Source organism: Anoplophora glabripennis, unplaced genomic scaffold (assembly GCF_000390285.2).
Source record: "Anoplophora glabripennis isolate ALB-LARVAE unplaced genomic scaffold, Agla_2.0 scaffold338, whole genome shotgun sequence".
NCBI classification, from domain to species: Eukaryota; Metazoa; Arthropoda; class Insecta; order Coleoptera; family Cerambycidae; genus Anoplophora; species Anoplophora glabripennis.
In genome coordinates, this window is record NW_019416449.1 from 25753 (window position 1) to 49978 (window position 24226).

At 34.3% G+C, this 24226-nt stretch overlaps 1 protein-coding gene across 2 annotated transcripts in view; it reads left to right on the forward strand.

The window, feature by feature from the left end:
- The first annotated feature begins 1090 nt into the window (after positions 1 to 1090).
- The window catches only part of LOC108910938 (maternal protein tudor), a 29193-nt gene continuing 6057 nt past the window's right edge, over positions 1091 to 24226 (forward strand). The window contains exons 1-13 of one of the 2 annotated variants that reach the window (XM_018715714.2): positions 1091 to 1203; positions 1615 to 2162; positions 5445 to 6418; positions 6471 to 6521; positions 6773 to 6844; positions 6897 to 7094; positions 7151 to 7222; positions 9520 to 9820; positions 10653 to 11017; positions 12556 to 12861; positions 14996 to 15434; positions 15490 to 15789; positions 18526 to 19717. In XM_018715714.2, coding sequence (XP_018571230.1) covers positions 1179 to 1203; positions 1615 to 2162; positions 5445 to 6418; positions 6471 to 6521; positions 6773 to 6844; positions 6897 to 7094; positions 7151 to 7222; positions 9520 to 9820; positions 10653 to 11017; positions 12556 to 12861; positions 14996 to 15434; positions 15490 to 15789; positions 18526 to 19717 — 4843 coding nt within the window. In that variant the 5' untranslated portion in view covers positions 1091 to 1178. The other variant, XM_018715713.2, reaches the window with a different exon arrangement.

The following is a 24226-nucleotide window of genomic DNA, read 5'->3' on the forward strand; positions in this document are numbered from 1 at the left end:
TGAATCAAAAAGGTTTCAATTTACTTTATTCCTTCGATCTATGGAGATCGACGCACCGTTCTATATTATTGTGAGCGGGATTCGACATTTTGCATTAACTTTTCTACATTTTATAAAAAAAAAGTAGTAGGTACTCTGCGAGGAAACTTCTCACTTTATGTACAAAATGCGGTTTTCTGGTAAATGATATAAAATATTTAGAGTGATGTTGCATGGGTACCTATGTATATTGTATATTGCTAAAAAGCTTGAACAAATTATTTTTTAAACTAATTATTATTTGCTAATCTATAATGAAATTGATGTATATATTTTGACACCCTGTATACTTATTTAAAATGAAAATGTTTCCTGATATATTTACGGCAATGGTTTTAGTTAATTTATAACAAATAATCCTTCATCAAAGTTTAACCAAGCATTTATATATAAGCGCCTTGTAGGTATATATTTATTTCAATTTTTAAGTCTACCAGTAAAAAATTTTACAAAGTAATTTACAGGCGTCAGTAAAGTGAAAGCATGTTGCAAATGGAATTAAGACGCTTTTAGTCGCATACTAGAGTTGGTAGGTACCTCCAGCTCATAACTCTCTGCCACAGATAGTTTTGATTTACTGCCTACAAAAATCAGTACATCTTCATTTTTTATTTTATGCAACCAAATTAACAAGTAAAATTGCGGGGGGCCTCTTTTCCCAATGACGGAGTGACTAACGGGACCATCTTCAAAGAGGTGAGTAGGAAGTGTTTCATAATAATATTATTTATAATTTAAAATAAAATCTATATTACATCCTGATTATCTTACAATCATAGGTACTTGAAACGATTATTTTTAACTGGGGATAACAAGTATTTATCATATTTAGTAACATAACCTTTACATATTGGGCTGTGCAGGCTAATTATTACGGTATTACGTATTTTGACGATGACTCACAACAGTAGTATCATACCCAAATTATTTTTATATTAAACGTTCTGCATGAATGATTTATTGGGCTACTAAGTTCACATTTTAAAATTCCCGCGTTTTTATATGACAAATCTAGTTGACATTTTTTCTATTTTTCATGACAGAGGGAGCTATTTTTACTACTCGCATTTTCATTTTCCGTTTGCCGTTTAAAAAAAATAGTTATTCGATGCCGGTCGTGTGTCTTGCTGCCTTGGTCCATGTTGTACAGTAATGGTAGACTAGGTTTGTGATCTGATATTATCATGGAAATCTCTCAAACTGTAAATTTATATATAACATATGTTGAAAAAGAAGGCCCATTTTTGAAAGTGTGGGGCCAAACAGAAAAAAACAATTCGATATATGTGGAACAGTTTCTTTTGGGGGCCAGTCCCCAGTTCGATTTAGGTGTAGGCAAAATTTCCGTAGACAGCTTACAGGCAGGCACTTTAGTTTGTGCTAAATATAAAGATAATAAATATTATAGAGCTAGAATAACAAATGCCTCATTTTTGACTGAGGGTTTTGTTGAGGTTAGCTTCATAGATTATGGTAATAAAGACTTGGTACCTTGTGCTAATATTCGAAGTTTGCAAAATTTTCCATCTTCATTTATATCTGTGCCTCCACTAGCAACAGGATTTATATTCGCAGAGGCTCATTGTCCAGGTGGAGGGGAATGGAACGATACCATTTTGGAGAATATTTCAAAAGAAATTAAGTACAGAGAGGTTCAGTGTACATTAGTCACCCAAGCTACTCAATATTATCTAGTAAAGCTATATGTTGGAGGTAGCGACTTATGTGGCCTGTTGATTAATCGAGGACTTATGCAACCCATTTCGTTGCAAGCACAGCAGGCAGTTTTATTAAGCATGAGTATGCAGCGATCTAATTTGTTACCATCTCAGGCTGCACCAACAGTAGCTACAGGAATAAATACTTATAAAGCTTGTACATTGGAACCTGGTTGCCAGTATCCGGTCTATGTTTCATATGTAAACGATGGACCATGTCATTTTTCGGTGCAGCTGAAACAGACTGAAGAAGTACTAGTAATGCTTATGAATGATATAAACACGATTACTTTAAGGCTTTTAGAAGATGTTCCAATTCCTGGTACCATTTGTCTTGCACGCTGTCAAGAAGATGGTAACATTTGTAGAGCCGTTGTTACCAATGAAGTTGATAATCAATTTAAGGTGAGTGGTACATGTTCCTTTTACATTGTGTGTAATTTTAAAGTAAAAAATTGTGAAAATAATGGCAGTTAATTTTCAGTATAATTTTATATCTTGGGCAGATATAATAGTTTAATGATTGAAAAATATTCATTTGAAGAATTTCTTTGATAGGTTATGTTATCATTAAAGTTAATTTATAATAACTAATAAACTGAAGGATAAAATAGCGGAATAACTACTTACCTTTGAACAATTTTTAGTGCTTCAAAAGAATATAAGTACACATATTATAGTTATACATTTTATTTATTTTCAAAATTATATGTTTGAAGAGAAAAATCTTTATTTTTGCTTATTAACGGACGGAAAATAATAGATAAGATGAATTTTATCTTTTTGAAACGTTCTTCATTTCTAAAATTAAAGATTAATTTTATTGGATAACAGTAGTTACATAAACAGGAAAGGGAAGTACCTATCTAATCAATTTTTTTTGAAAATTTTAATTGGAATAGTCTGTGTTTTTATCAGTATCCGTATTTATCTATTATTACTATACAGGGTGATTCAGTCATAATGTCATTAATTTGAATAGCAGATAGAGAAAAATGAGTACAACACGATGGCGTGATTAAAAAAAAAAATTAAATGCATATTTAAGCTGAAAAAAATTGTTTTCAAATCATTATTTAACCCTCTTTTCAGGCTGTTACTGACCGGCTAACGTTAGCCGGCTACGATATGAACAAAGCGACCTAGATGCAATGTTGCCATATTTATATATTTTCGCACATATAAAGACAATAAATAAACGGCTTGCTCACGTCAGCCAATAATAATTTAAAATGCTATAAATTATTTTTTTATAATTATGCAATCAACATATTAAATTCTTATTGTTGCCCAGCAAGAACCTCGAGGAGGTCTGAGCATGACTTGCCAAAAGTCATTAACATCATAGATAACAATATAGATTAACATCATAGTGATAATTTTTTAATTTGCTGTAAGCCTTCTACTAAAAATTGAAAGTAACGCGGCCCATTCAGATGTACAGGCAGAAAATGCGCCCCAATTAAACGATCGCCATATACTCCTGTCCATACATTGACACCCAACCTCCTCTGAAATCTAAATCGACGAGTAGTGTGCGGGTTTTCATCTGACCAAATGTGACTATTATGGCTGCAAAGAAATTAGCTCTGTTTCACTTTAAATAAAATTTAATATTGAAATTACAAAACCCCAAGTGTTCAAATAATTTAAATCTCATTTCATAACCATTTCAAATTCATTACAGAAATAATGACGTAAAAAACCAACACTCACTAGATAAATTATAAAGAGGGTGAAATGTATGTAGTATTTAAATATTGACTGTAAGTAATAGAATATAAAAATACAATCGTATGGAGACAAATAAACAACTCGGTACGTATTTCCGACCTAGGTTAACCTGTGTCGAGGTCAATAACCTTCTAATTTGCACGTATGCACTTTAGTAGGATCATATTCCATGCAAGGTAGAGTGAAAAGTGGTCGGTCTTTTATCAAAGGAAAATCGTGTCATTAATGAATAGGGATGATTGTTTTCGAATGTACGGTTATTACAATTTATCATTTTTAATATTATTAACGTTTTCACCAAAGTTTACATAATAAATGTAAACTTTAGTGTAAATCTAAACTTTGGTGTAACCTAGGTAGGCATTTATTGTTTTTGAGAAAGCAATACTTATGTTTTTTACCTGTTTAAAATGCCAGCACGAGTAAAACAGCATTCATCCATCCAGAGCACTTTGTTAATAAAGTTCTGCTGCACTTAGGAACCAATTGCAAAATTTAAGACGATTGGGGAAATCGGCTACTTCTAAAGCTTGAACTTTTTGAAAATGTGTTATGTTAACTCTTTTGCGGGAAAAATGCGGGAGATATGGAGGGTGGTAGATTTGAATAAATGCTTGAAATTGTTAGGTAATGGTTTTGTAACCATGTGTAGTGTATTTTGTATATTCGGGTATTTAGTGTGCCGACTTTTTTTATTTGATAAAATACAGTGTGCCTACAAACCTCTGCTTTATTTATTTTCTTTTAACAAAAGTTAACTTCGAGAAGTCGGGCTTGTTAAAACATTTTGCACTAAATTATTAAAATTAGTTATAGTAAAATGCAGGATGATCCTTTATTTACTTGCATTTTATTGGTTTCATACATATGTATCCCTATACTAAAGCGGATTAATTAAATGTGAACACAGATTATGATGTGAACTTGGCAACGCTGTTCGCTTCAGTTGAAGATTTGTTTGTGACATTACGTTACAAAATTTTCCGAGCATCCGGGCATCTGGCAGGGCCGCCTTTTTAGCGGGAATTATGGGTTGATTTCCTTTATTTTTAAAAGTCGAATAAAATTTTTTTTTTCCTATTTTCTGTCTATTAAATCTCCGAATACGTGATTAAAATTAATGACATTATGACTGAATCACCTTGCATACAACTCAGACAGAAAACCTCAATTCAGAAAAAATTGAAATAAGTAAATTTGTATATTCAGTCATCTAAAGAAGCAGTTTCCTCTGAAAAAATATCTTATTTATGTAATAATTTATTAGGAAAATATAAAGTAGTATGCAAATATTAAAATATAGTTCTTTATTTCTTTTTTTTTTGGGGAGGATACTTGCTAGCTTGTTTTTTTGTTTATTATACATCGGTCTATTTCTGCTACTATGGCTAAACACCAACGGCAGGAAACGAGTTACCCCCAACCTGTAAATTTCGCCGAACACCCACTTTACCATAGGGTGGGGATCACTCACTTGCCTAACATTGTTCAGACAAGAATCCAATGGTTTTACATCATATCTGAGGGATGGTATATCTTTATATACAAACCTCACTTAAATTTATATAGCTTCTGTGAAAACACCAACATACAGGCCACTAGAAGGTGGAAGAGCATTGCGAGCCTTCTCGGGATGGTCACATATCTAAGTACTAAACCGAGATCAGTGTTGCTTGACTTCATATCAATGACATGAATGTCAAGTCACTAGGCCGCACTCGCCCCTTGGGAACACTTGGATTAATTTATTATATTTTATTTGTCATGGGTTTTTGCGGTATCAAATATCAAGATTTCACTAAATTTTCAGCATACTTCTACGAAAATATAAGTATATTTGTTCACATAATTTTATAATATGATATGCTATCTGATATCTAATGATACCAATTGAAAGGTATATGTAGGTGTACAAATGGTTGTTTTTTTTCTGGATTATTTATTTTATTTCAGGTATTCTATGTTGATTTTGGCAACTATGAGGTAGTACCATTAGATGCTCTTTATCAAATTCCATTCAAATATGTCATCCCTAGAGTAATGGCGATTCGATTTTCCTTAGCCGGGGTAGAAAAATCAACTGTAACCCTTGAAATGCAGTGTGCTTTTAAACAATTTGTCGACAATCGATTATTATACATGAAGGTTCTTCCAACCCCAACTAGAATGGCCATACCTAAATGTGAACTGTGGGATCCAGAAACAAAGACCAGTGCTTTGGATGTTGTAAATCGTGCAGCACAAAATGCTTACCCTGAACCTGTTTCGCTTACCAGAGGCTTCAGCCAACTTGTAAAAGTTAGCTATGTATATAGCTGCAGTAGATTTTATGTCCAACTAGTTAGTAAAGAAAACGAACTTTTGAAACTTATGCTAGACTTACAAGCATCTTGTCAGACAAATGAATCTATGGATCCAAGTACCCTTAAAGTGGGTCTACCGTGTTGTGCTTTATTTGAGTCAGATCAGCAATGGTATAGGAGTCAGATAGTGGAAGTATTAGGTGACACCATTAAAGTTCGTTATATTGACTATGGAAATGAAGAGGTAGTCCCTTGTGCTCAACTGAAAATAATAGATGGAGAGCAGTTAACTGTCCTTAGACCTCAAGCAATAGAATGCTGTTTAAATGGTTACCAAAATATGGATGAGGACCTTCAGAGAGATGGTTTCCTTGAAGAATTAATTTTAGAAAGACAGTTTACAATGAAAGTTGCCGAAATGACTAACAAAAAAGCTCTGGTAGAGTTATTTGATGACTCCGACTATAATATTGCCTCTCTTCTGTTAGACAAATTGGCATCTGCCAAGTCCCAGGTTAGTCCAATGTTGGTACAGGCCGGTAATAAAATAGAACATCGGAAGTCATTTTCCAACCAAAATGGTCCCAGGGAACAACATTTTCGACAGGACCGTAAACCTGGACGGTAAAGTTGTTTACAGTACAGACTATTTGAAATGTTATTTATTATTTTTCAGAACGAACGATAGAAATGAAAACACTTGGAGGCAAGATAAAAAAGATTTTCGGTAAGCTATTGAGGATGTATTTTAAAGGGTTCCAAAAAAAGAAAATAGTTCAATTGTTAATCTAATAGGTTTCACTTTTCTGTTAGCTTTCAAGGGATGTCTAAATGATAATTTTAAAAAAATTTAAATGAGAATTGATTTAACGGTTTGTATTTCAAATAGCATTCTTGAGAATTATAAAAGGTTTTACATTTATTTTGAATAATAAGCACATGTGTTACATCTAAAATTTAAAATAAATATTTTTGTAGAACTAACGATAGAAATTCAAACGAAACGAATAACGATAAAAATTCTTGGCGTCAGAATAACAAAGGATTTAGGTAAAAGCATTTTATATTATCATATTTTAAATTAATTCATATTTAACTTTAGCCCAAATAGTGAAAGATTTAATAGAGATAAGAATCGAAACAGGAACGAATGGAATAACAAGGAAAATGTAAACACTGACAACTGGGATACAGCTAATAGTAAGCCTCAGGAGAATGATGACTGGGGAACACCAGCTAATAATGCAGGTTTCCAGAATAATTCTAGAGAAAATGACTTTGGTCGCAACAAAGGCAGCAGGCAAGAATTTTTTTAAATTGTGAACACCCAATTATTTCAACTGTTCAAATTTACAGATTCAATAAAGACAGCTGGAATTCTGGTGGTCAAAAACCTGGAGGATTTAAGAAAAAGAACGATTTTAGGAAGTAAGTATATACTACTATAGTGTCAAAAATACAATAGTCTAGTTTCTAATTTTTTAAATAATTTTTGAGAAAAGATTTATGTAAAATATTTAATATATATTTTAAATTTTTTTGATTTTCAATTGTTTTGTGAAAAAAAAGGATCCACTTAAGCAACTGTTATTGAGCGTCCAGACCACATAATAAGTAACTACATAATTGCCAATGTAAATATAAAAATTAATATAAATTCTTAATTTTGAAACGGGCAATGTAGGGACTTTATTCTTGAATTATAGGGAGTAGAAGGAACCAGAGAAAGGGGACGTGTCTAGTGAAACTCATTAATCGGTATTCTTGAAAGGTGTTCTATTGAGTAATGATAGAAGAATTGTTCCCTATTTCTTCTACTGATATTTTCGGGGGAACAGGCAGGGATCATTAAACCTAACCCTATATTTTTTGACATGTTTCACAAATTACGAATTCCGCAAACTGTATAATATTTCCAATTATTGTTTTGTGGTGATATCCTTCGAGAAATTTGAGGAAACGTTCGTATAATTTATGTTTACTTGAAGGATTGTACAATACACGAATAAAATAATAATAGAATAAAATGGATCTGCCCTAATACAGTAATATAATATTTGTAAGTTCTTCCCAGCTAGCCGTCATTTTCTCTAGTTCAGCTGGGTGTTAACTTTCCAGTATACATTTGTTTTTTACGCTCAATATATTCTATTAGTATTATTAGAAGTCTTTTTGTTTAGAACTTACTGGATTTAGCTTCGGTTTTTTATTAATTTCCATTTCCTTTTTTTTTTTAGACTGCACCTGACTGACAGACAAATAACAATAACTCTAAAGTAGCACTTATTTCATGACTAGCTCATCACTAGTTTTCATTGTACCGCTTATTTACTGCTTTCTGATTGGTTGGTACATTTGACAACATTGTTCCTCGTTCTTCACTTTCATGGCTCGATCCCTTTGTGTCGAGAATACAGTATGAATTTTCTGATAGAACAGTAGTAGAGCGAAATGAGGGAACGTTCCCCAGGGAGTATTCTATTCTCTCACCGTCAAGAATCGAGCTCCAGATGTCTGATCATTCCCTCACTTTAATATTATTTTGAGGAATTTAAATGAAATGTCAATAAAGTAATTGCCCTATTTAATAATTTTATTTTATAAATGTTTTGTTTATATAAAGTTTATATAGAATTTAACTTATGAATATGGAATATAACCCCATCATAAAAATGATTGCAACTGTTTATAAAAAAAAACTTTGAGCTTGAAAATTTTATCTAACAAAAATAAACAATACATGAAGGTGTATACATGTGGCCTATTTAAAATTTGATACACCTAAATAACATCTATGTTTATTTATGTATACCTTGGGGCCATATTTTGTAAAATGAAAAGTAACAAAAATAATCTAATCTTTGTCCACTTTTGAATAGAAAAAGATACTTTGCCTCGTTTATCTGAAATGAAGTGTTTTTTTTTATATAATCAGGTATTCCCGCCACATTTAAATTAAAATAAATACAGTAAAATCTTACCCCTAAGCTAGACACATTTTTTTCCTGAAGGGACAAAAACAAATAAAAGTGAATATTCATCATGATATGATGATATGAATCATTAAAACGTGCTCCTAACTCTTTAAGATCAATTTTTGCTGTCAATCAATAATACCAGAACTTCATATTTCAACAGTTAAGGTGCAAAATGGGCTGCTAGGAATTTCCGATTTCAGCCACCATTTGCTATCGATTTACTTTTTAGTTTATTCATTTATGTCGTTACAAGGTGTGAGGTATTTGGCTGCCTGAGTGGGAAATGTTGATTCTTTGACTATTTTTGGAAAATTTCTTGGATGGACAAATTTTATTGTCCCGTTGGTTCCATCCAAGAGAATGTCCATTATATCTCCTTGTGTCAAAGAGTATTAAGGGCTGACTTTATAAACTTGTTTAAAAAAAAAAAAAAAAAAAAAAAAAAATAGGAAGTACCTACATACTTTTTCAAGGTATAACTTAAATACTGTAGCAGATAGCATATGAATGTTTGGAAAGCTTTTCCATTTTCATTTTCAATAGTCTCCTGTAATAACCCAACCAATAATTAACAGTAATAATAATATATTTACCCCTTGATCTGATTATAAAAATTGGCTCAGAAAATTCCAAGGATATGAAAATATTATTTTCTAAGTCACATTTCCGTTACGTGTGGAATATAATTTATATAAATACATACATATTTATTTTTATTATTTTTTATAAAAATTGTTATTATTATAGAGATGGTAGTGACATCAGCTCAAGTGGCTCTGAAAAAAGCTTCCAGAAGGGTCCGAGGACAAGTTCTCGAAACGACAGACCTCAGTATCAAAAAAAATTTGACAAACCTAGAAGCGCACCCTTTGCTAGTACCACTCAGACAGATGACTCTTGGGATGTGAGCGTAGTGGCTTCTGTAATAGATGCCGCACCAGCCACTGCAACTTTTGTGCCATGCGAGGTGATTGGAACTGTGTCGGATGTTATTATAAGTTGGTTTCATAACCCTGGCCATTTTTACTGTCAGCTGGCTGATGTTCAGGTAAATTCAACAGTCGTTTAAATTATTTTTATTTGCAGAAAGTTAATTATGCTATATGGATTGTCTGAAGACTATGAACAAAAAACTTAGGTATGATTCTGCTTATAGAAATAATTGTACTAGTTATTATGGCATTTTCTCGAAAACTCAATATTAACGAACTTGTTTAATTTCATGGCATTTTTTATTAATTAATATTTTACCATAACTTTTTACAACTTGAACGAAATTTTGAATTTGAATAATTTATTATTCGTAATAAACAGCAACTAAGACAAAAAGTAGCTCAAAATGCTCTCATTGATTAGATAATCGATTGCAACTATTTTATTTGCATTAAAAAATAGTGAAACCAATTGTCTGTTTGTATTAGGGTGGCCCAAAAAAAACGAATTTTTTTCGTCTCGTGAAAATATGTTAGTTTATCATGTTTTAAGAGCCCCCTCAAAAAATCTGCACAAAAAAGATTTTTTTAGAGGTCGCTCAAGATTTTTAAAAATTTCCAAAATTGTCAAAATTTTTTTTTTAATTTTTTTTCTCGTTATTTTATCATTTTTTAGGTTGAAAAAAATTTCGATTCTGAAAATTTCAAATCGATATTTTAATTTCTAAAGGTCACTCATAATTATTATATATTTAGAATCGTGATATTTTTTTCGTGAGTAGTAAGATAACAAATCATTAATTAAAGTAAATGTCTGAGGTAACTTCATTAATATTGAGTTTTTGAAAAAATATTGAAACTTGTACTATTGTTTTTGAGTAAATTCTTAAATTTTTCACTTATTTGTTCGAATACCCTTTATAATACCGAAACGAATACATTTTTTAGGATCAGTTTAAGAATTTAATGACTGAAATTCAACAGTTTTATAAAGGCCGTAGACCAGAATCGGCTGTCGTTGGAGCTCCAATCATTGGTCTTTTCCCTGAAGACAACGTCCTTTACAGAGCTCAAGTATTAGAGGTCTTAAGTGGCCAATACAAAGTCTATTATGTAGATTTCGGAAATGTTTCCAGTATCACCAAAATTTGGCCGATTGAGAAAAAGTTCATGAGTCTCCCTGCACAAGCGATTGTGTGCAGTTTAAACGAAATTGCACCTCCTGGCGACCAGTGGCCTAATGCTGATAACTATAGCACTTATTTTGATAAAGATAGATACGTGTGCAAATTCGTGAATAAAGATGAAGAAAAGTAAGTAAAAAATAAAATAATTTTTGTATTGCAGATTGAAATATTTTATGCGGGTAACATCATTGAGAATTATTAAAACTTTTAGCAGTAATATAATTACTGTCATTGTAATTTTTTTAATTTTGTGCAAAAAACGTCATATATTTTATTTCATTATTTTAAAGTCGATTCTACGATTTGGCTAGATAGATAAAATTCCAGCTTACGATTCCTCAATGGAGCCACTGAATCAGAAAAGTTATCGAATTTGTTGTGAACACTGACTTGATTTATTTGATTTAGCAAACTGGTTCATTATTTTCTAATGAATCAATTGTGAACGATACATCTCCGCTATTTATTTATTAACTTCTCAAGTATACAAATTGATTAAGTCATAATGTCATTAATTTTAAGGGAACATGAATAGAATACGAATACGCGGTAAAAATATTTTAAAATGCATATTTACGCTGAAAAAAAATATTTTCAAATCGTTAACTCGCACTGCTCCTGTCCTGAATGATCCTGATGTTGGCCTGAAGCAACGCTGCCAAATTTAAACAATTTCCTAGTATTAGTTAGACATCATAAATAAACGGTTGTATCGACTATTTTAGAAACTCATGTTTTTTGTTGCTCACTTCAGTTGATAATTTAAAATGTTAAAATATGTAATGAATGATACAAATAATTTTTTAAAAGTATGTAATTGCATACATATTAAATGCCATTATTACTGAGTAAGTCTGAAATAAACTAAGGTTTGCAGGTTGCGAGTTGCATTACATACTATACACGTATCCCCCCTCATATGTATGACGTGATCTCCAAATTTGAACGCTTGTGGTCTGCCAGAGCGCGTCCCTGCCAGAAAATGTGCGGGTGCCACTTTAGCAGAAGGTGTAATTTGCTTATTTTTTAAAAGGCCGGGAAAAAAATGTTTTCAATTTTTTGTTTATGGTATAAATCGAGCTATAAGTTACAACATGTTTATAGTGGAAATAAAACTGTGAGTCCCATTTGGCAGATATGATCTGTTAGAAACAAAAATATCAGTCGTTTTTGAGTAATCTCACAGTAAATCCAAAGAAAAATTTTTATTTTCCTAAAAAATCATGAACCAAGTTAAAACTGACTTTATTTTAATAAGAGTGATGACACTAACATTTAGATTTTATCTATGATCAAGTTGGGAACTTCAATATAGACTCTTGACATACGAGTTAAATCTGTATTAATTAAATTTATTCTATGTCTATCTATAGCTGACTAATCTATTTGCCTCAATAATTTCAGTATGTTAAAATTGTCATTTATTTTCTGCTTTTTTTCTAATCTTCAATTTTAGAAACTATTATAACGTTAATTTCCCACAACATAAAATTTCTAAATTTATGTTCAAGAAATTAATTTTGGAGCTGTGTTATCCTTCAATATGTATAACTTACCCATTTTGTACACAATTTTTTAGGGAAATGACCCTATTGCGTTTATAAATAATAACAAGAATAGCCTGTAACACAATAACGTTCCAATGATAATGTTGTGATTGGTAGGACTTACGTGGACATCTTCTATGACAACAATGATGTAAAGCAACTCCTGATTCAAGATGCACTGGCTGTTTCAACAAAAAAAATCATTCCAGACATAGAAATTCCATTACTGTTGGGCCAACAGTTCAGGGCTATACTCAAGAGTGTAAATAATTTCAGTGATATTATCATAGCTTTAGAATGTGGGGTAGCTCTTAGTTGTAAAATGCATAACCTGGAAGAGGCTGTTACGACTGATGAGAACAATTTGAAACGTTTTCTGGAACGTGCTGTGATTATATATGTTGATAACGTGATAGATGATAAGTAAGTATTTTTAGATGATAATTTCAATAACTTTAAATTTTTTCACGTCACAAATAAATAACTTCAGACAATATTACTAACATTTGTCAAAAAATTGTATAGGGGTGATTTGTTTTCGTCGAAGATAACATTAAAAAAATTGAGCTCAGACCTGACATTTTTTAACAATACCTTTATTATGTTTTTGATTGGGCCAGATATACTACACTCCTATATAATTTTATTCAAGTCTATGCAAATCCAATGTTATACAGTTATTACGGTTTCAGTCAACACACAACACAACACAGGGCGTTTTATGTACTGACTGATCTAGGAAACAGTCATGTTAAAACGTACATTCTTTAAAATAAGTATCTGGAATTTGTCAATAAAACATAATACATATATTGAATTAATCATCAAAGTTTATTTTGTCTCCTTCAAAATAAACTCCATTTGAAGCAATACACTTTTTCCAACGAACAGCTCGTTCTTCAAAATGCTTTTTAAATGTTTATTCCAGTATGGACTTCAACTTCTTCAGTAATTTTTGTTTTGTGGCCTCTATTGACTTAAAATGTGTTCCACGAAGTGATAATTCGACAAAAAAGTCGAGTGGCTGCTTGATGACATTCGTTGAGTTTTTGGTCAAAAAAATCATACACAATTATCGTTTGGTGCGATGTTGCATTATCGTGGTGCAAAATCCAACAATTGTCCTTCCATAAATCTGTTTTTTTTTGCGGCAGACACTCAATCAGATAATATTCTTTGTTGACTGTTTCTCCATCCGGAAGGAATTCTGTGTCAACAACACCACCATAGTTAAAGAAAACATTACTTTGATTTTTGATCGCCATGGAAGTGTTTTTTTTTATTTCGGCTCATTAGAAATGCGTCATTCCGAAGCTCGTTGGCTCGTTTGCATGTCACTCGTTAACATGTTTGCTATGCTCATTTTGAAGAAAATTCGGCTCTTTTGAAACCAATCGTGCTGCGACGCATTTCAAAACACAAACTAAAATGGTGTGAACTGATTCGTAAGATATGTTTCCTTGACTTTAGAGATGTTTTCTTCAGTTGAAGACATTGAAGGATGACCAGAATGTGTTAAATCACTTTTCGGCCATGTTTGAATATTTTGTACCATTCGTGTGCTTGAGTTTTAGCATTAATTTTGGTTAATAACGAAAAGAAATATATCAATGGGATGTGCCAAAAGACTCAGTTCTCAATTGATAACTCTGTTTAGAAAGAAAGTGATTTAGATCATATTTTATTAACTCCAGTTCAAAGATTTGTTATTTTATTATTTAAACATAATTGACTGCAGTATCTACTTTAGTAACCGATACATGTTTTACATCTACTTTGTATCACTAAATTTTTTGTATAAGTAAAAACGTATAGATCCATTTCATTCCTTTAATTGTTACACAGCCACTCACAAAAAAAAGTTGTCTGTACTCTTCATGTGATATATGTTATCCATAGGAATTTCCTAACCTCAAAAAATAGGTCAAAAATAGCAAAAAATCACGAAAAAGTGGTAGGAAAAATACAAATTTTTTTTTCTATATTCAAATGTTCATTTATATGGCTAAGACCTCGCAGAACGTGAATCCGCGGTTAGAATTGACGGTTCTTTTTCTAACCTAAAAAAAAACGGGTCAATTAAGGTCAGATTTTCAAAAAATAGCAGATTTGCGCCAAATTTGCTATCTGGGGTTCTCGGGGTCACTTTGCAGAATTCAAGATGACGGATCCAAGATGGCCGACAAAATTTTCAAAAAATAACACATTCGCACCAAATTTGTTAGGTTTTCGGGGTCGCTGATCATGGATCCAAGGTCAATTCAGGTCCATTTGAATAAGAAAATTTTTTTTTCATATTCCTAGCTCTGTTTCGTGAATTTTTGCTATTTTAGACCTGTTTTTTGAGGTTAGACAATTCCTGTGATGTGATAGCTCAATTCTGACACCAGATTCGTGATCAGGAGACAAAAAGTGATGTCACATATAAAGGATTGAGGTTTTATAATCTTGTTAGTAATGAAATGTTCCATAATGATTTCAGTCTTAATTCTTCATTTTAAATATCTATAAGTAAATAATTTTTTTTTAAATATAAACAGCGTTGCCAACTTTTTAGGTTAGACGTTACATTATACGATATCGAAGGATCTAAGATTGAAGTATTGAGCCCTGACGAGGGAGCTTGCGATATGGTAGAACTTCCATGTCCAATACTCATCTTACGTTCCGCCTTAGCAGGTTATGCTTCGCACGTGGATGGCATGTCTGTATTTATTCAACCAGTGGAATACGCAGATATCGTAGCTCATTTGCTTGACCAGATGTACGAATCGTACGAAAATACGACACAAGATGTGACGATTATACCCGAGGTGGAACTTCTGTATGCAGTTAAGAGCGATGATGGAAACTGGTATAGAGCCAGGGTAATAAATATTAGTGACACACAGGCCTCAGTGTCTTATATAGATTATGGTAACGGTGAAGATGTTGATTTTGACAAGTTACGCCAATTGTCGGACAAATTTTTGGAGATCTGTATTCTTTGTGTTCAGGTAAATTTTAGAACTGTTATCTAAATACGTAATATATTGATTTGAATTTTTTTAGGTATTTACAACTGTTGCTACTGACGCTCTTCTTGATAACGACGTAGTTGCGAGTATAGAATACGGTGAAAATGGTTGGGAAGGTATAGTGGAACTACAGGTGCCAGCAGAATCATCAGCCACTGAGTCTGCTGCCGTAGATAATATTGATGTTAAAGGTGCAGGAATAGATGAGGCTTTACAGGAGCCCGTTGAAGTAACTGAGCAGTTGAGTACACCTTTAGAAAATCCACCCGAACCTTCTTTGTCAGACACCACGGCTAATGTTGAATCGGAAGCTATTGTGCAAAATGGAATACAGGTAACCTTAATTTTTAAACTCTTAAAGTTCATAAAGTATAGTTTTAAGGTATAACTTAGTTGATATATACAGGGTGTAACTTTGAATGGGGGTCAGCGTAACCATCTTTTTTTAATTCTAAGTACTACCTAGTTTTTCGAAAAAAACCTACCGAAATCTACTAAATCAGTACAGGAAAATACCCAATATCTATTAGGTCCTGTAAAGTTGTTTATCAGGTTTACTGTTATTTTATTTGTTATTAGATTCACAGAACACTATATTAGTTATACAGGGTGTCACAGAATAAGGTGTACAACAGAAGTCCACAGATTCGTGGACTAAAAATAGGCAGATTTAGGCTACGAGCTCAGATTCATATCGTTTGGCCCAATGTTAGTTTTTGATAATGTTTTTGACTACATTATGGATATGACAATTATCCTTTATTGGCAATATGTAGGCCTAACAACATAATATAAAACACATCTCAACAAATTTTTAAGGAAAACAAACAACAAATACGTAATCTAAGTATGCTTAAATAAAATTATGCCTCTTCATATCATTTGGCCCACTCATTATTCATTTGATTGAGCATCAGTCACCACTGTGTAACGCCGCCTTTATTCTTTATTACAGCAGTGATGCGCCTAGACATGGTATTAACTAACTTTTGACAATCTTGTTGTGTAAAAGAATACCAAATTTGAGTTAGTCTTTCCCATAATTCTGGAATACTTCTTGCAGGCGCAGCACTTAATTTTTTTTTCATTTCATGCCACAAAGTCTCGGTAGGAGAGAGGTCTGGACTACTAGATGTCCAGTCTAATAGCTTTACATTATGGTTTGACAACCACTCCTTGACAATTTTTGCCGTATGACACGCGGCGCCATCTTGCTGGAAAATGTATTAATTTTCATTTGTCTTTTAATTTATCAATAGATGGTATTAAACTTTCTCGGATGATATTTATATACTCTCTGACATTGACAATTCTTTCTACAATATGTAGACTATACCCACCCCTTGAGTGTTTTTTTTCCCAACTAGAATAGACCTAAACTCTGCAGTTTAGGTGTGGGTAACATAATTTCTCACGACCTGATGATGTAAAATCCAATTTAAAGTGACAATGCATAGCACCAAATGGTAGAGGACCTCAAAACATATAAAAAGTTCCTATACACTTATGTCTAAATTTCTTTTGTCTTCGCGATACGGAGTGTTAACAGGGTTCATAGCAGCCTGGAATACCGGGAATACCGGGAAAAAACAGGGAATTCATTATTCTTCATAAAAAACAGGGACTAGTCGGGAAATTTTAAAAGTATTCATGAAAATCGGGGAATTTGATGTTTGCAACTGGAAATTTTGTGAAAACCATCTCTGGGTCCTTGAAAGAGAAACTATTTGTGGTTTTGAAACCTTTATAAGAGGTTTTTTGGGTATAAAAAGATTATGGAGTCCAGTATAATAAAAAGAGTGTAATGCATAAACACCAATTAGTGTGTAAAAATGACCTACAAGTGATCTGATTCTTTTCAGGGAAAATCAGGAAAAGTCGAGGAATTATATACTGTAATACCCCGACTTACACTGCCCCGTCTTACGCGAATTCTGAGTTATGCGATTTTTAAATCTCGTCGATTCGGCATTTGTTTGAGCAACGCGCTACTCTTGTTTCTTCACTCCGTCCACACGTGTTCAGTTGTTTACGAAGTGTTGATATGTTTCGCGCAAATTTGACACATAACTACAAACTATTATTTTGTGTTACACAGGTGTTACAGTACATATTTATATTGTGTGTTCGTTGTATTTACGGAGACTTAACAGACTTTACTATGGCATCCAAACAAAGTAACAAATATCGTACGGATATAATTTGTATGTATTTATATGCCAAATAGTACCCTGACTTACGCGAATTCGACTTACACAGTTATCGCTCGGTCCCACCTATTGCGTAAGTTCGGGGTATTACTGTATTACTTTTGAACTATGAATCATGGTTAAAGAAATTTTGAAAAATATAGATTTTTTTTTTATTACTTCCAATTAAAGCGAGGGAATGTACTGACAGTTGGTACATAATATCCTCTACAGGTTGCCAACCAGTGTCTGAGTTGGAGGATTAATTATGTTTAAATCAAATTAATAAATTAATACGGCCCTGTACTATTTTAACATTTTGCGGCAGGTAATATAATTCCTATTAAAAGTTCCTCTAATCTTCATATTTTGCAAGGTTTGCCTAAAAATTTTTTACAGGACCGTATTAATTTATTAATTTGATTTAAACATAGTGAACCCTCTAACTGCGGTACTGGTTGGAAACCTGTAGAGGATATTATGTACCAATTGTCAGTACATTCCCTCCACTTAATCGGAAGTAATAAAAATAAAAATCAATATTTTCCAAAATTATTTTAACGCTGTATCTTAAAAACAAAAGAAATTTTTATGTCTTGAGGTCCTCTATCGTGTAGTGCTATGCATTGCACTTTTTTCCATGTCACCCTGTCACCCATACATATTACAGTTGACAGTTGACAAAGAGGTTAGGTTAGGTTTTTTATGTCTTCTATTTCATTGGTTGCTATAATTAACGCAAATGAAGTCGCACACCTTGAATTTTTAAATACTGTTCGGACACCTAAATATTCTAACCAAGTAAACCGTAACTTAATTTTTCCATTACCATTGAATAAATGAAAGAATTACGCTCGTTTATATATTTTTTGTTGTTGTAGGTTATTGTTAGCCACATTGACAGTCCCACTGAGTTTTACCTCCAATTGTCAGACTCTCTGAGTGCCATTGACGAACTTCAATCGAACCTACAGCTACAAGCAGTAGATATGCCTGTGTTGGAAAACCCGACTGCTGGAATATTATGTGCAGCTCCGTTTTCCGTTGACCAACAGTGGTACAGAGCCGAAGTACTAGATGCGGATGACGATATAACCACTGTTAGATTTGTTGATTATGGTAACACAGATGTCATAAGTAACGAGACCACAAAGATTAAAACATTACCGCCAAATTTATTATCTCTAGCAGTTTACGCCACCAGATCCAGTCTAAAAGTTAAATCTGTTGATGGTGAATGGAGCACTAATGCTACTGAAAGGTTTGAAGCACTGGTCGGCGTTAACAACATAACTGCTGAATTCATCGATCAAGATGAAAAGACGAATTACGTGGAACTTTACGTAAATGGCCAGAACGCCAAAGACATTTTGATTAATGAAAACCTAGCTCTTCCTTTGGAACTTTCTGAGGAAAATAAATCGACATGTTTCGTCAGCCACTTGAATTCTCCGTCGGAATTCTGGTTGCAACTAGAAAATTGCGTGGATGAGTTAGAATGGATAGCCGAGCAACTCTCTGGTGCAGAGAATTTCCCAGAACTGGAGGATACGACCCCTGGTACCTTGTGTGCAGCACTTTTCCCCGATGATCAGATGTGGTACAGAGCCCGCATTCTCTCCGATACGGTCGCCGGTTTGGAACTGTTGTTCATCGATTATGGGAATTCCAGCATCAGCAGCAGTCTGCGTCAGTTACCCGAAGATTTAGTTGTGACGCCCCCTTTAGCACAGAAGTGCAGCTTACAGAAGCCAGAGGGAATCCCGTACTGGTCGCCGCAGGCAGTGAACAAATTTAATGAAATATCGGCTGACGGTCAAACCATTTTCACGGTTCATAAGATAAGCACTGGGGAAACCTCAGTAGTTCAGTTGTTTATAGAAGGTGAAGACGTAACATCTATGTTATTACCAGAAACGGAAGAGGGATGTGTAAAAGATGTAGAAAACTTGGACGGTTTTGTGATAGAGAAGAACGGAGAAACCTTAGCTGAACGTTACAAGTTGGAGCCCATGCCCGGTATGACTTGGACTGAGGAATCTACTGACAAATTTCAGGAACTAAATAATCAAGGTATTTAGAAAACACTGTTATTTATTCTAGTTTTTTTTTTAATTGTACAGGTACAGTGAACATATTTGAGTTAATTTCAATTTTTTGCCTGAACGTTGTCCACTATATGTTCTAGTTGATTTAGTTGTATGAATTCAATAATAAATTGTACAATTTGCATGCTGTTCGATTTTTATTTTGTGTTTTGTTGTACCTAAAGACGCAGTTTGTTTTTGTTAAATATATTTTTTTTTTATTTACATTGGTTCTTTCAGTAGTGTATTGATATTTCATTTTCAATAATTGATAATTTTTCAGGTTATTATAAAATACCAAATTTTGTTTTTTCTTATTTGTATCAGTTATATTTTATGTTTATAGTATTGTGAATGCTTGATCCAATTTAGTTTTTATAAATATGGTAAAGGATGTACATTCAAAAATGTTCCTTATAACTTTTTCTTATTCTTTTAAATAACACAGGGCAACAAAATTTGACGAAAGATCACACCCAAAAACCAGACCTCACTTGCCCTAAGGTTTTTGATGCGCAGAATCCGAATCCGGCGTCAGAATTGTTTCGCGCAGTTTCCGAGATATCCTAACCTAAAAGTGCAAAAAACACGTTTTTTTTGCTATATTTGAGCTTATATCATAGAGTGAAACATTTTTATTTGCTTTTTTCAGAATCGAAAAATCTTTTTTATTCATTGAATGAAGTTAGGTACTTTAGCGTTTTTATAACAGTGGTACTAAAATTGAAAAAAGTTCTTCAAAAAGCGGAAGTAATATATTTATATGTTTTTTGGGTCGCCCAATCCGAATATGACCTCCAAATTACTCTATCACTTTAGGATTCCGAGATTTCCTAACCTAAAACTGCAAAATCAACAATTTTAAGCTGAACTGTCGGTATTAACCTCTTTAACTGTAACACAGAGCCATTTAATATAGAAGCATGTAACCTGCAAATACTACACCCACAACAGATTAACCTAAGTACACAATAACCTGTAAGTGCTAAACCCCAGACAGGTTAATCCAACTGCACAATAATCTGCGAGTGCTACACCCCACACAGGTTAACCCAGTGCACAATAACCTGCAAACGCCACACTCCAGACAGGTTAACCGGACTGCCTTAACAGAGGGTTTAGCACTCGCAAGTTATTGTGCACTTGGGTTAACCTTTCTGAGGTGTAGCACTCTCAAGTTATTGTGCACTTGGGTTAACTTGTCTGGGGTTTAGCGCTTGCAGATTATTGTGTACTTAGGTTAAACTGTTGTGGGCAAGTAGTGGTTATTGTGGTAGCGATTATTGTGCCCTTATGTTAACTTGTTGTGGGTGTAGTGTTTGCAGGGTACGTATTTCTATGTTAAATGGCTCCGTGTTACAATTATAGAGGTTAATACCGATAGTTCAGCCTAAAATCGTTGATTTTGAAATTTTAGGTTAGGAAATCTCAGAATCCTAAAGTGATAATTTGGAGGTCAGATTCGGACTGGGCAACCCAAATAACATGTAAATATATTACTTCCGCTTTCAAAGAACTTTTTTCAATTTTAGTATCACTGTTATGAAAACTCTAAAGTACCTAACTTCATTCAATGATATCTCCGCGAATAAAAAAGATTTTTCAAATCTGAAAAAAACATTTTGATGGGTAAGAGTGGTAGTTTTAGAGGGCGTGATTCGTTTTTAGAAAAAACTGTCTACACCTCCGTTTCCTAGTAGATTCTTGCTACCCGATTTTTTCGAAGCCGTGGCTAGTAAGGCTCCTAGAAAGGCATAGAACTTCGTATTGCTTTTTTTTGTAAAAAAAACAATATCACAAACTTTCGAAAAACGGTTTGATACTAAAATAATAGTTTGAGGTTTGATTTACTGTGGTCCGAGAGTCAGTAGTCGATTCGTAATTATGCGTCTGTCACTATCTTAATTTAATTGATTACTGATGACAGCAATGTCTCTGTGTTTCGCTGTCTGCGATGATTTTTTGCTTATGTTACATTAATTTTAATTGAAAATCTCTGGTTCGGTGACACCTCCCTCCTTTGTGCGAATCGATTTTACTGACTGTTGGGCCTAGTTTTATTTGGAACTGTTTACATGGAAATTGGTAAATCATAAAATCAATGTGCACTCAGTGAGGAAATATGAATGTTTGGAAAACGTTATTTAATAGTAAATATTGTAATGGGGCAAAATGTAACTTTCACTCACTACACTTCCCGCACTCGAGTTCGCGGTTGACGTAGCTGCTCGGGCTGCTGGAACTGCTGCTGGCGGCTGGCTTGTGAACTGGACGGCTGACGGCTGGATCGGGCGTTCTGCTCCGGATCTGCGGCGTCGTGGTTGCACTGGGACTGGATTCTTGATCTTTTTCGTTGAAGCTGCGCAGCCGGCATGGCAACTAGAACATAAATCGCCCTGATTTGATGGTTCTCTGTTGTCGGCTCACTGCTCTGGCATGGACTCTGGGTCAGTTGGGACAGCGACTTGGGAACGGTGGTCCTCTCTGGCCTTGTTTTCTCTGGGCCGCGTGTCTGTGGTCTGGTTTGGGTTTGTTACCAGGGCCATGTTGTGGTCTAGGTCTCTGAACTCGCTGTTGGCTCGGCTTTGGCTGCTGCAGGAGAGCTGACGATCGCTTTGACCTAATGGCTCTGCGTCTACTGCGGTGGACCTTGGCTTAGGCTGTCTGCGGCTTGGACCTGGCTGTGGTGGCTCGACCGGGAGCGGTATGTCACCTTGACATTGTTGCTCTCTGGTAGCTGGCTGGCCTGATTGTGGAGGTTGTGGTTGGTGGTGGTCCCCTGAGACTTGGTCGTCATCGTCGGACTCGGCGTCGCTTAGTTCGACGTCATCATTGCGCTGGGCGGAGGTCGTCTATGTGGTGGAGTTGAGTTCGAGCGTTGTAGGTAACGTCTCCCAAACGTCGTAGTACTCTGCCGGGGCCAGTCCAGACCGGGGCGAAACCTTCTCGATTCGTCGGATGAGACCTCTCCATGACTCGTGCGCCGATTTGGAATTCGGTGAGTGGTTGGGTGTCTAGTTCGTAGAGCTTGAAAATCTTGTTGGCGAGCTTGGATGACAGCTCGATCTGGTCGCTGTTGTTGCTGTCTTGTCTGGAGTACGGATAGTGTTTGGGACAGGTGTTGATCCCATCTCCGGCGTTGGTGTCCACGCATCAAAGCGCGAAGAACGTTGCCGGACACTTCGTGATTCCGCTGCAAAAGGTGAAGTGGGGTGTCGGCCTTGTTTCCGCCTGTGGCACGTTGTGTAAGCCTGCTGTAAACGCGTCAATGAGACGTTGTCCGGCTGTGGGTGGTTCCTGCCTTGGATTGGAACGTTGTGCCGGTCCAAAAGACAATTCACTGTTTATTTCTGAATGTCTTTGTTGAATTGGAGGTGGATATCTATTTTCCATATCGATACCTGGTTGTGAGGTTCTTGTGGGCGAACTTGTCCACTCGAGGCCCTTTAGTTGGGCGCCATGTCTACGCCTCCGTTTCCTAGTAGATTCTTGCTACCCGGTTTTTTTCGAAGCCGCGGCTAGTAAGGCTCTTAGGAAGGCGTAGAACTTTGTATTGCTTTTTTTTGTAAAAAAAAAAATATCAGAAACTTTCGAAAAACGGTTTGATACTAAAATATTAGTCCGAGGTTTGATTTACGGTGGTCCGAGATTCAGTAGTCAATTCGTAATTATGCGTCTGTTACTATCTTAATTTAATTGATTACTGACGTCGCTGTGTTTCGCTGTCTGCGATGATTTTTTGCTTATTTTACATTAATTTTAATTGAAAATCTCTGGTTCGGTGACAAAACATTTTTTCGCTCTGTGATATAAGCTCAAATATAGCAAAAAACGTGTTTTTTACACTTTTAGGTTAGGATATCTCGGAAACGTGACATATAGGAGCAATTCTGACGACGGATTCGGATTCTGCATACCAAAAACCTTTGAGCAAGTTAGGTCTGGTTTTTGGGTGTGAAAATTGTTGCCCTGATTGTTGGTTCACTTTATATGAATATTTTGCACTGTACTTATGCCTTTTTTTAAAATGATTTTAGTGTGCTATAATTAAAAAATATAGCTAAAACTTTCACTATGTATTTATAATTCTCCTAGTTATTTAATAATTTTAGAAAATTAAATGATATAGGATTAAATACTTTCAGAATACTAAATAAAATGTTATGTTTTATTAAAGTGGTCTAAATATCATCCTTTAGAAGAATGTTTTTTTTTTTTTTCAGGCAATCAGTCAAAGTGCTTTTTAATTAAAAAAAAATCTATTTAAATATTTTTGTAAATATTTTAATTCATCGCATTCATCTTTCCTTCTGCTAGAAGCTTTAATATGTGCTGGAGCTATTGAACCTATTTCATTGTGTCTTCTTTTCCTGAAATTTTCTAATTTACATGATCTGGCTATTAAATATGAAGACTGATTTTATTGTGGCGAAGTGCATGGCATGATCCATGTGTAGTCCCCGGAACTACATAGTGGGAAGCCTTTCCGATTGAC